Genomic DNA, 13,221 nt, shown 5'->3' with positions numbered 1-13,221 from the left:
GGTGCCAATAACAACTGCAAGTGGGGAATCTGCCCAAGCCACCCTGCTTCTGGGAGAGCTGATGTGTGTGTAGCCAGTCTGCTGGTGGCAATTGGAGAACATGAGTCATACCTAAACGTCAGTCTTCAGTTGTGACAATGCAGCCATAGTGCTGTCCTGCCCACTCCCTGAGAATGAGGAGGGGAAGAAGTGCAGTGCGTGGGTTCCCTCGCTGCACTGGAACGTGCGGGTCTGGAAACAGGATCACCCTTTGAAGATGGGCCTTATCTCCTCAGTGGAGGAATGTCAGCTGGATGAGAATAGCATGCTGATCCCCGTCGCCTGCTGCAGGCCCTGCTAGCTGTGTGTGGAGCTTTCAGAGCAGGGGCTCAAGACTCAAGTTTTATTTAATCTTAACTTTTAAGCAAAGATTAGTGCCCTCTAAGGATCTATGGGCCTTGGTGGCTCAGGCTGAGGGCAGCCTGCCTGCTGGGTGACCCTGGACTGGAGTATCCCTGACCACCTGCACCCCAGAATCTGCTGTCCACATGGGCGGGAGGAAATTTTCTTTTGTATAGCTGAGGTAGCCCTCGGTGGTCCTTTCCAAACCAAGCATAGCAGTGTGGGGCCATGTGACGAATACCGAGATGCAGCAGGATTGCAGTTAGGCAGTCTGAAAGCTGCCTGGGGATGAGGTCCAGAGCCTGCAGGCAGCGGCATGACCACAAGCCTTAGTGCACCATAAGGTTCTCGGATTTTCATTTCCCCAGTCTGGACAGTACGGACACATGCCTGATCCAGAACTGAGAAACCAGCAGTTGGCTGAGGGTCGGGTCTTAGCAGGTGTTTCAGGATTTAGAGAATGTTAGAAATGGCCAGTGTAGAAGTAGTGTGTGTCTGGAGGGGCAAAGATTCCCAAGAACCCAGACAGCCCGGATGATGAGACCATGCCCTAGAGGCGCAGCTGCTTCCATTTCTAGAAGGGGCGCCTCCATCACTGGGTTCCTTTCAGGGAAAGCCCCACCGCTGGTTCATCAGGTACAGCCCCAAGTCCTCCTGTCCAGGGTGGGTGTCTTGCAGTTCCTGGGAGCAAAAGGCTAGGGATCACACAGCTGGTGAAGTATCGGGACTAGGAGCTCTGAGGCCACTCCGGGCAGCTGTGCCAACCCCATGCAAGTGACCCGCATGCTTGGCTGTTTCTTGGAGGGCTCCATGAGCTCAAAGTCTAAAGTGGATTGGGACATCAGCATGCTGTTTTGGTCTAGGTCCAGCTTCATCAGTGGCTGTGGAGAAGGGAGGCATTTCTGTGATGGCCCAGGTGCTGCCATCAGGCGAGGCTGCCATCATCCAGGTCCCTTAACTGTGCCTCCCTTTTGGGGTAAAAATCCCCACAATCGCAGTATAGATGTGGGATGAGGATGGAGATATTTTGAGAAACCAGGTGTTTTCAGGTCACACTGCTGAGTAGGGCAGGCAAGCTTGGGGCCACTCCGATAGGCAGGTGCTAGGGATGCAGGCCAACTGCTTCTGAGTTCCCCACATGTCTCCCATCTGCCTGCTCCCATGGGACCCCGCTTGTCTTCACCTTTCTACCCTTGCCCCTGCCTGCCCCCTGCCCTGCCCCATCCTGTCCCTGTGTCCCTGTCTGCCCCTGCCTGTCCCATGCAGGGTTCAGTCTACCCAGGCAGTGAGATTTCTCAGACAGGCAGCACCACCATCAGGGCTCAGGGTGGGGAGATGGGGTCAGGGGTCTGGTGGGAGGTTCATGTCCTCAAGACCAGAGAGGAAGGGGTCTCACTCCAGGGGTCCAGGAAAAGGTGCTGCATCACGCACTCATGGGCTCAAATCATACTCATTCTTTACGTGACATGATAAATTTTTTAAATTTTTAATTACCATTCTAGCCCTGGCCAGTGAGGCTTAGTTTGTTGGGCATCTTCTGGAGCACCAAAAAAATTAAGGATTTGATTCATGGTCAGGGCACATGCCTGGGTTTCGGGCTCAATCCCTAGTAGGGGGCGTGCAGGAGGCAGCCGATTGAGGTTTCACTCTCACATCAATGTTTCCTTCTCTCTTCCTCTCTAAAAAAACCTAAAAATCAAATTTTAAAAAATCCTTTTTTTAAAAATTGCCTTTCTAAAGAAAGATTCTTTGGTACATTTACAAACCTCACATGAAGGTAAATGCTCTGCCACAGAAAGGAATAAAATATTTAATTGGCATCAGTAACATGACAGTTTACTGTTTTAGTTTCAACTTTCAGTCGGCTGGCAAGCTAATCACAAACTCATAGGTGTTGACATACTTTATTAAATACAAACGCACACCTCACATTTTATATATTATTGTCTCAGGTAAAAATATATCTTCAGAAATTTGACTTCATAGCTCATCAGTTACAGAATGACATGATTTTAAATTGCTCTTTTAAAAAATTCACGACTAAAATGTAGAGACATCAAGTATTTACAGCACTAAAAAGGAAAGCAGTACAAATTGGTCAACTCTGGGAATGAAGCCTCGTGGTCAGGGCAGAGGGGGGCGTGTCCAGGTCACCCCTGCACCAGCAGCTTGGCCCTGCAGCTCTCTCGAAGCCTGGTGATGGTGGTCATGGACAAGCTTCCAGGTTCTGAGAATATTTTCTGGAAGAGGAACGGAAATGGTTTAAAAACAAATCAAAGGTAAGTTTTTACCTTAGCCACCCCCTGTTCAAGGCGAGGCTGTGGCAGATGGACAGACGTTAAGACCACACCCACCGAGGGAAGACAGCCCTCAACCCCGGGTAGTTCGTTATAAATTCTAGATACTAACCCTTATCAAATACATGGTTTGCAAATACTTTTTTTGGTCACTCTGCTGTTTGTTTCCTTGCCTGTACAGAAGGTTTTAAGTTTGATGTGTGTATTTTTGCTTCGGTTGCCTGAGTTTTGTGTATTGTTTAGACCCTTTAACTGTTGTATCCTTAGTAGCTCCGAAGCCAGTCAAGCCATTCATAAGCAGACGAAGCGTAAGAAACCAGATTTGAGAAGTGGAAGCAGGAAGAGACTCAGACTCATTTCTAGCAACAAAACTGCCTCACCATGAGGAGAAGAGGGTGTCTGGGAGGGAGGCAGAGCAGAGAGCAGCGGGCAGGTGGCCACAGCTGCGGGACTCCAGAGGCCGGGCGTTAGGATGGACATGAGAACAAACGTTTTGAGCTGGTTGATGTGCCATTGCATCTTTTATGAGTAATTTAATAATTTGTGCAGTTACTGCTGAGAAATTCACGGTTGTAAATTAGGCCAGGTGTAAAGGCTAGTCATTAAAAAGGTTTTGTTAAAAGAAACTGCATTTCTGAAATTCTTCTGTAGTTTCCTAATACACAGCACCTAAGGACAGGGTAGAGTGTGTGCGTGTTAACTGTCCACGTTCCTGAGAAGGGGAAGTAAGTCACATCCACCGAGATGTGCCAGGATGCTCAGCTGTCCTCTGCCCATTATTGTCACACTGAGCTCCAGTATGAGATCAGTTTCTATTCTCCAGGGCATTCTAGAGGTTCTTGTTTAGGATTTCAGAGACACGTGACGTAGGAACTGCAATTGCTGTGCTGATGTGCCCTTAATACAGAAATATGTATACAATTTTGTAGAAATCACTGAGCAAATGAGACTCACCATACTAGGGCTCTTTCCCTGCCAACTTCCCTTGAATGGCTACATCTAGCCTGTGCAATGATACACGGCATTTTTATTTCAATGTGGGGAGACTGGCAAAACCCAGTGTCTTCATGATCCTCTGTGCTTCCCTCGAGCTCACCAAGCTCACCGGGCCCAGAGTGCCTTTGGACAGCAGCACAGGCAAGGTCCCACCATGGACGGCCTGCTCACCTGCAGCTGGCTCATGGGCAGAGCCGTCGCTTCACTGCCCTTTGCACTTTATAAATACTAGCACTTACTGAGCAAGGTACTCTGCTAGACACTGACATAAATACCAGAAACAAGCAACCTTGAAAGCATTGTGCTGAATGCAAGAAGCCAATACAAAAGGGCACACATTATATGATTCTCCTTATGTGACGTAAATCCTTAGAAACAGAACACAGACTGGTGGTTGCCCAGGGTTTGGTGGTGGGGGTGAGTGGGGGGTGCGGGTAGGGGTTACGAGGTTCCTTTTTAGGGTGATGAAAATGTTCTGGAACTAGATAATGGAATTATACCTTTGAACTGTTCATGTTCAAAGGGTGAATTTTATGGTATGGGAATTGTATCTCATGAAAACAAACAAAATGCCCTAAATATCCTTAGGATGCAGGACCTATTATCTCTTCCTATTATAAATGAGCATCTTGAGTCTAAAAGGAATCCTAAAACCTGCCAGCAGTCATACAGGTGAGCGCAAGCTATGATTTTGTCCCAAGTTCAGTGTCGGGCTCCTACCAACTCCTCGACCTACAATCACAGACTCACATGAGGCCTAAAAAAGCAGGATCCTGCCATCTGCTGCTTGAATTCCTCTATAACATTCTCACCAAGAGGCCACCAGTGGCTTCACGACTTCCAAGGATGGAGAAGTTACTCCTTCCGGAGTATTTTGTCTTAGGTGATGGGCTCCAGCTCTACCTGACAAGCCTCTGAAGGAATCAGTACAGGTTTCTGTCTGACATTTCTTTTTCTTTTTTTTCCCAAGAAGAGCCCCTTCTTCTTTTTTTAAAAAAAAATATATTTTATTGACTTTTACAGAGAAGAAGGGTGAGGGATAGAGAGTCAGAAACATCGATCAGCCCTAACTGGTTTGGCTCAGTGGATGGAGCATCGGCCTGTGGAGTGAAGGGTCCCGGGTTTGATTCTGGTTGGGGGCATGTGCCTTGGTTGCGGGCATATCCCCAGTGGGGGGCGTGCAGGAGGCAGCTGATCGATGTTTCTCTCTCATCGATGTTTCTGACTCTCTATCTCTCTCCCTTCCTCTCTGTAGAAAATCAATAAAATATATATTTTTTAAAAATTTATAAAAAAAAAAAAAAAGAAACATCGATCAGCTGCCTCCTGCACACCCCCTACTGGGGATGTGCCTGCAACCAAGGTACATGCCCTTGACCGGAATCAAACCTGGGACCCTTCAGTCCGCAGGCTGACGCTCTATCCACTGAGCCAAACCGGTTAGGGCTCTGTCTGACATTTCTTATCCAGCATCCTCATCTTCTCTTCATTGAGGTGCTGGCAGGTGAGCAGGGCTTGGTACCAGCTGAAATGTCAGCACACATGCCCACCCACCTGCCATTTAGAGGATGCATGTGACCTCGTGACCACTAGTCCCCACCACAGCAGCTAAGTGGGAGGCTGTCTTCTAGGCCAGGTGGAAGCAGAACCCCACCCAGCTCAGCAGCTGCCCAGCACACCGCCAGGGTGGCGTAGAGGAAATTCAAGGCGCTCATCTCTGTTTCTAAGACAGTCCCAGCCACCAGAAGGCTGTCTCTTGGTGGCTCCCAGGCAAAACAGCCCCAGCAAGGTGCTTGCTACCTCCCAGGGAGGCTTGGAGAAGCACCTGGCTTTCCGAGGCATCTGAACAGCGCACCCCGTGGATGCAGCCTTCATGCCCTCTGCTACCACCTTTGAATTTGTAATTATTTCAAATGGAAAGGTGAAAAGCCAGGTGGGCCAGGTGCTCTGAAGCAAGGCTGCTCCGGATAGCACTCCTCACCTCCCACCAGTGCCATTCAAGCTCTGGGCTCTGCTCCTGGCTCGCGCCCTCTTCCCACTAGCCCCGTGGTCGGCAAACTGCGGCTCGCGGGCCACATGCGGCTCTTTGGCCCCTTGAGTGTGGCTCTTCCACAAAATACCACGGCCTGGGCGAGTCTATTTTGAAGAAGTGGCGTTACAAGAAGTTTAAGTTTAAAAAATTTGGCTCTCAAAATCAATTTCAATCGTTGTACTGTTGATATTTGGCTCTGTTGACTAATGAGTTTGCCGACCACTGCACTAGCCTACCTAAAACCCCCTTACCAGCCTAGGCCTATCCCAGCTCCCAGGCCTCCTCAGAAGGCCTGTCAAATGCAGCTCCCACTTCATTCACTCACCAGGTATGAGTCATCTACAGAGCCTGCAGCCCCACTAGGACCAGGAGGGCCATCAGGAGAGCCTTGAGATCAGGTACACAGGCGGCAGGCTTGGGAGGGGCTCCAGTCCTCCAAGAACTCTGCCACCTTCCAGGCTCCCAGACCCGGAGAAACTAAAGTTCAGATTAGATGAGTTGTGTACTCACACCTTGATGCTTCCCAGTGAACTTGAACTAGCCCTACAAGGGGTCCTATAAGCATTGGACCCTGCCCACCTTGGGGCAAGCCACTCCCTGGCTGATGCACAGGAGGAGGGGCAGCAGCTGCTGGACTCCAGGTAGGTGGCCCCACCCATCTGCCTCAGGCACTAGGCTCCAGGAGAAGAGGGCCTGGAAGGGCTGGAGTCTCTCCTCAGGGTTTGCTTGAGATGGGAGGGTGAAGGGACGAGTGGAGGCAGAGATCCAAAGGAAACACAGAGACAGATGCTTTGCCAGACAGACGTGCAAAAGCCAGGACACCCATTCCACAGGCCAGGCAAGTGGAACCGCAGAGCAAAGCACCGGCTGAGCACACCCAGACACTCACCTGCATAAAGGTGTGACATTCAGTCACAAAACTCCCTTTGGTGATCTCCTTGAACTTTTCACAAATGTCTGCAAAACTGGTGGCTTCCAAAATAAAAGCCTGATGTTGCTTAATCAGGGTCAGAGCCACCCGGAAGATAATCTTTGAGCCTTCGTTGAACAAACAATCCCAGATTCGAAGCACCGTCTGCAGAGAAACAGAAATGGCGCATCACTGCACGGTGATCTGAGCCAGGCCTGGGCCCAGCGAGGCTTGCGACATGCTCACCTCCACGGGCAGGATGTCCACAAACAGGCAGATAAACCAGCGTGACACGACCAGAGTCCACAGGACGCCATGCCCGTCCATGAGGGCCGCCACCGCCGGCAGCTTGGTCCTCACCAGCTCCCCCAGGACCTCCTGGTCCGTCTTCAGGCCCAGCATCTCAGGGCTGTAGTAATCTGCCACAGGGATGAAGAGAAAAACCCAAAAACGTGTCTCACTTGTTCCACAACTACAGCCCCTGACAGCCTCATCCCTCATTCCCTCTCAGCCAGGGAAAGAAAACAGGGCTATCCCCGGAGGATCCTTTCCAGAAGAGAGGAGGGCAAGGGTGGAGGGAGGACCAGGGAGAGATGCCATCCCGTGTAGATAAAGGGACTCCTGGGAGTGATTCCCAAAGCAAGGCCTCCCGGGGTTCCTGGGGGCTCTGGACAGTGAGGCCCTGCTGGGCATCGGTTAAAATCTGCTGGCAGAAAGGAGGAGTGTTTACACACCCATGTTCATAGCAGGATTATTCACAACAGCCAAAAAAGTACATAACCAAGCACCTGCCTATGGATGATTAGATGGATAATGTGGTCTACATACATAATGGAGTAGGATTCAGCCTTTAAAAGGAAGGAAACTGACGCGTCCAACAATAGGATGAAGCTTGAGGACATCGTGCTAAGTGAGAAAAGCCAGCCACAAATGAACAAATGCTACAGGATTCCACTTATCTGCGGTGCCTAGAGCCGCCAAAATCAGAGACAGAAAGTAGAATGGTGGATGCCAGGGGCTGGAAGAGGGGAGCTGTTATTTAATGGGGACAGAGTTTCCATTTGGGAAGATGAGAAAATTCTGGAGATGGATGGCAGTGATGGTTACACAACAATGTGAATGCGCTTGATGCCACTGAACTGTATACTTAAAAATGGTAAAGATTGTTGCCCTGGCCGATGTGGCTCAGTTGGTTAGGCGTTGTCCCGTGCACCGAAAGGTTGCCAGTTCATCTCCTGGTCAGGGCACATGCCTGGGTTGTGGCTCTATCCTGGTAGGAGGCGTGCAGGAGGCAGCCGATGGATGTTTCCCTCTCACATTGATGTTTCTCTCTCCCTATCTCCCAAAAATCAATATAAAATACCTTTTAAAAATGATAAAGATTGTAAATGTCACATTATGTGTATTTTATCACAATAAAAAAAATAAAACTTTAAAAATCTGCAGGCGACAGCTGCCTTTTCCTGTCATCTAGACTGAGGGAGAGCCCAGCAGCCACGGACATGCTGCCCTACCTCAGCGGCTCTGCCCACCCGGACTAAAGGAGGCTTGGGGAGCAGGAGGAGCAGGCACAGGGCCACCTGAGCTGCAGGGACAGCACTGCCTGCAGCAAGCTCCTTCCTGGGAGCAAGAGAAGCTTCAGGGTCGAGGTGGCCCATGGCCTGGCCATGGAGGATGAGGGAGCAGGCACAAGCGAACCTGGCCCCAGTGCCCACGTGGTGCCATCGTGCCACCCCCTACCTACACGGAGTAAGGAGGGGTGGGGCTCGAAGCAGCTGGTCCCTCTGCATCGTCCCTCTGCACCCACCACCTCCCCAGAGTGGAGGGTTTAGGCACACAAATTAGTGTCATAAAACATTATTTTAAAAAATTTGGCCTAAATCATAGATTTCTAATCCCACAGCTGGTTGGTGAAATGTGTGCCCTTGATGGGGTGTCCCTGGGATTTCAAGGACAGTGGCTGCCCCAGCCATGATGGCTTCTCCAGCATCGTGCCAATGCCTCCCGAGCATCCTGGGGTCCTCTGAGCACGGACGCACTCTTCCTTCTTTACTGGTGTTTTTTTGTTATGAAGATGATACATGTCTCTGATAAAGTTGAACACTACAGGAGACTAGCAGGTGAAAAGTCAAAGTCGTTCCCTAGGTAACCACTTATCACTAAGCAGCCTGATGGGCCTCCTCCATACTTGTAATGCCATGTTACACATGGACATATCTTGCAAAGAGGACCCTGTCATACATCCCTTTGCAATCTTCCCCAGCACCTTTCTGCATCCTCATGTACATGGCCTGCCCTCTGGTGAGGTGCCTTCGCAGGGATATGCCATAACCCACTTCACCAGCTCCTGGCTGATGGGTGTTCAGACACTGTCAACCCAAATGCGTGTGCTCACGTGTGCAGGGGAATGTCTACACATAGAGCTGCTGGTGAAAGCTCTCTTCGCTGAAGTCTCAAGGAGTCCTACATGCTTTCTCCAACTTGAGGGTGGAGGACACTTCATTCTATTTACCAGAAATTCTAGAAGGAGCCAAATGTCCCCACCACTCTGAATACAGAAAGGCAGAGACAATGTTAAGTTTAAAATTGTTCTTGTTCATTCCCAAAGAGGGCTGACTACTTAATTTGGAAAATTTTCTTTTACGCTAGTTTAGTAGCTTGGGGACCCCAGGCTGTCGAAACATGGGAAGCATGACCTGTGAAGGCAACCTAATGGTTGCTCTGCTTCTCCCATCAGGGCCCCGGGCACCAGTGGGCAGCCAGTGGTCCCTACAGCTCTGTGACCACTCGCTCAACAGACAAAAAGACCAACACTGCCAACAGCATGTCCATCTTTTGATTGGACATTTGCCTTGCCAAAAAAACTACCTAGCTTGTTAATGTGATGTATTATAATAATTTTAACGCTTAATTTCTGCTATAAAAATATAGCAGGTAATCTATGCAATAATATAGACACATTCAGCATGCTGCCTTGTGCAGCTCAGTCTCTCACCATGGCAAATTAAATATTTTGGTTAAAAGAGTCATCTACACTAATAAAAGAGAAACATGCAAATGACCATCACTCCGCTACGCTACCAGCCAATCAAGAGTGAGTATGTAAATTAACCCAACAAAGTTGGTGACGCCCATAGTGGCCAGGCAATGCTGGGGCTGCTGGGGACCGGATTGGAGACACAAACTCACAATCCCGGCATCCAGCAGCCCCAAGCCCCACGGTCAAGGCACTGGGGCTGCTGGGGAGGTGGGGGGCAGCGGAGACACAAACCCGCAAGAAAAATGTGGAAAGGGAGATAAACTATCATAACTTTATCTCCCTTTCCACAAGATGAGAAAACTAACCCTGGTTTATTTAGTGATGTGGCCCACACCTTTCTACAAGCACAGGGTATGTTATGACCACTCCCAGGAAGGTCTGATCAGAATACTGTCACCAGGGAATAACACTACTGTAACAAATCATCTAAGAGAGGAAAAAGCTTTTGTTGAATTTATTCTGATGGTTAGAGAACATGCCACCCCAACATATGCCGTGTTGTTATATTGATGATCTTGAGCTGCAGATGCTTGAAAAACAGCAAATGCATGCAGAGGCTTTCACTGAAGTCTCCTGATCTGCCTAAAATTGGACCCCCCAAAAGGAGCTTAAATATCATAGGTCCCCTTGACGGGAGAAGTACCATCAGGCAGAGAAGACTGACTCCTGTCACAGGACAGGAGAGTAGAAGTTGACATCACACCTAAACTTTGTTACAAACTATTTCCCCCCACCCCCATTCATCTTTCCTAAAAATCATTTACTCTCCTCTAAGAGGCCTACATCTCCCGTCCCCTTTCCCTAGGAAGAAGGTATTTAAATCTGCCTTCTAAGCCACCTTGGGGAGTTACTAATTTTTCCCTGGGATCTCCCACATATACACAAGGTACACTTGTTAATTAACTTTTGTTTATCTCTTGGTGATCTGTCTTTCATTACAAGGGCCTCCACTAAGGACTCAGAAAGGTAGAGGAAAACTATTTTTCCTCCTCCAGAATTCTATCTCTGGAAATCAAGTCCCCAGCTGAACACTGAGGTTGGCTCAAGTACCAAGCAGTCCCGGCTGACGGGAGGGAAGCTTCTAGGGAGAAATCAATGATATTGGCATCAAAGTGAGACGGAGGGCACATGCATGGTTGCTGGTGGGAGTTTAAAGTGGTTCAACATTTTTGGAGGATGATTTGGCAAATTGGATAGAAATGTTCAAGGTACATCCAAGAGTCTTCTTCTAGGAATCACATCTGCTGAGATAAAGCACAAGTGCATAAGCCCTGGTCAGAAGCCAGGATGCTACTGTGGGATCCCCTTCCACAATAGGAAAACCTGGGAACAACCTGCATTTTTAGGACAAGATGGCATCTATACTAATAAAAGGGTAATATGCTAATTAGACTGAACATATTCCGGACAACCTTCCGGACGTCCTTCCAGACAAAGCCATGTTGGCGGGGTCAAGGCAGAGGAGGTTAGAGGCGATCAGGCAGGCAGGGGAGAGCAGTTAGGGGGATCAGGCCAGCAGGGGAGGGCAGTTAGGGTGAACAGGCTGTCAGGGGAGAGCAGTTAGGGGGATCAGGCCAGCAGGGGAGAGCAGTTAGGGGGATCAGGCAGGCAGGCAGGTGAGCGGTTAGGAGCCAGAGGTCCTGAGGGGTCCCAGATTGGAGAGAGTGCAGGCCAAGCTGAGGGGACCCTCTTCCCATGCACGAATTTCGTGCACTGGACCTCTAGTTATAAATATTGACACAATATCACATTCACATTGCTAATTTTCAAAGAGTAGGCTACAATAAACTATGTTTAATACTAAAGTACACTGAAAATAATTTAATAGAAGCCAATTTGGTTATAAAATACCAGGGATTTAAAAAAATTCTTCCCTTCCATAAATTTATTTGGAAACTTGGAGCCATTTACTCTCTTTCTCCTTTTCAATTCAGCAATATTCTGCTCCATTTAGGAAGAAAGAAGCAGAGATTCTCTGTTCTCCGTTCAAGAGTGCCTTAAGTGCCAACCCAGTTATACGAGGGACATCTCAGAGGGAGCCAGGTTCAGGCGCAGCAGTGATAAGAGGATTTTCCCAGAAGGACATTTAAGCTGTGAGCACAGCACGACCTTCTTCTTGGTTACAGAGACGCTTACAGTGGCTTCCAAAAATAGATGTCAAAGTCACACACCACAGGCCTGAGCCGGGCACCAGGGGAGATCCCTGAAACCCTCTGTACCTATTTTCCCTCCTCAACGCATTCTGCCCTTGAATGTTGTAGGCGAGACAAACCACAGTTCACTGTAGGCCCCGCCTGCAGCATAACCCTACCTGTCTGAGCAGAGGAGCACCTGACAGGCCACATTCCACTCTACACAGGAACAGAGAAATCCCAGGTAGGCCCTGAACTGGCCTCGCCTGTCTGGGGCCCCTCGTTATGCTTCTCCTGGGGACATTCACCTCTGCAGACAACATAATGGCTGTGTCTGAACGCTGGAAGACTAAATGGTGCTGCGGGGGCAGGGCCGGTGCTGGGGTGTTGTCTGGGGTGTGGGTGCTGGGGTGCTGTCTGGGGTGTGGGAGCTGCTGTGGGGGTGGGGTGTACAGATTTAAAGCATGCCCGTGGTTATTGCTACATGAGTAGAAAGTGGTAGAGCTAGGCCCTAGCTGGTTTGGTTCAGTGGATAGAGCATTGGCCCGTGGACTAAAGGGTCCCGGGTTTGATTCCAGTCAAGGGTAAATGCCCAGGTTGTGGGAGGCAGCCAATCAATGATTCCCTCTCTTCATTGAGGTTTCTATCTCCCTCTCCCTCTCCCTTCCTCTCTGAAATCAATAAAAATACCTTTATAAAAAAAAAAAAAAGGGAGGGGGGCAAGAAAGTGGTAGAGTTGGGATTCAATCCCGTGAAGTTTAATTTCCAAATGGATGCTCTTCAGCCCAGGGATGAATGTCTGCCTGTGAAAAAGCAAACACCAGTCCCACAGGGGTAGAGCACAGGCTATGGAATGCTACGGAGGAGACCCTATGGGTAAGTTAATCAAGAGAACACATGAAACACATCCTCAAGTGTCGCTGAGATGAAAAGAGTCCAGTGTCCCTCAGCTGCTCCACCTTTGCTCCTCAGGGGCTGTGGGCCTCACCCCCCCAGAATGTGCCTTATCAGTCCTCATCTCGGCCACACCTTCTAGTTTGAGCTGGGTTATTCTGTGAGGAGCAATTAACAGCCTGTTCCCCTATGTTTCAAAGAAAAACAGGTCTGACCAGCTCTTCGGGATGCTAATATATTATTAGTTCATTATTGCACTGATTCATTACTGGATGCAATTACCCCCTTTACTTCTTGAAGTAGGATGGGCACCATTAGCACTAGGGGCTCAGAGCCTGGTCCTGGCCTCGCTTCTCTACAAGGCTCAGGAATCCTCTTCTATCCACAAAGTGAATCTGCTTTTTCTTTTGCATCCCTTCACTGGATGCCTTGGTGTGAGTGGTGCCTAATCAGAAGAGCCACCATGGGTTCCCAAAGAGGCCGCTTGTCTGCGTGAGACTGCATTCTGGGTGTGGATGTATGGAGGCCAAGTTTAGCAT

General features: G+C 49.2%; 1 protein-coding gene across 3 annotated transcripts in view; it reads right to left on the bottom strand.

Moving 5' to 3' along the window:
- Positions 1–19: 19 nt before the first annotated feature.
- The window catches only part of GRTP1 (growth hormone regulated TBC protein 1), a 34,711-nt gene continuing 21,509 nt past the window's right edge, over positions 20–13,221 (bottom strand). For all 3 annotated transcript variants that reach the window (XM_079779577.1, XM_079779578.1, XM_079779579.1), the window contains exons 6-8: positions 6,863–7,035; positions 6,596–6,781; positions 20–2,621 (exon numbers count right to left, since the gene is read on the bottom strand). In XM_079779577.1, the coding sequence (XP_079635703.1) occupies positions 2,532–2,621; positions 6,596–6,781; positions 6,863–7,035 (449 nt within the window). In that variant the 3' untranslated portion in view covers positions 20–2,531. The remainder of the gene's footprint in view (positions 2,622–6,595; positions 6,782–6,862; positions 7,036–13,221) is intronic.

The sequence above is a fragment of the Cnephaeus nilssonii genome, assembly GCF_951640355.1.
Source record: "Cnephaeus nilssonii genome assembly, chromosome: 8".
Classification (NCBI taxonomy): Eukaryota; Metazoa; Chordata; class Mammalia; order Chiroptera; family Vespertilionidae; genus Cnephaeus; species Cnephaeus nilssonii.
This window is presented reverse-complemented; position numbering and strand designations above follow the sequence as displayed.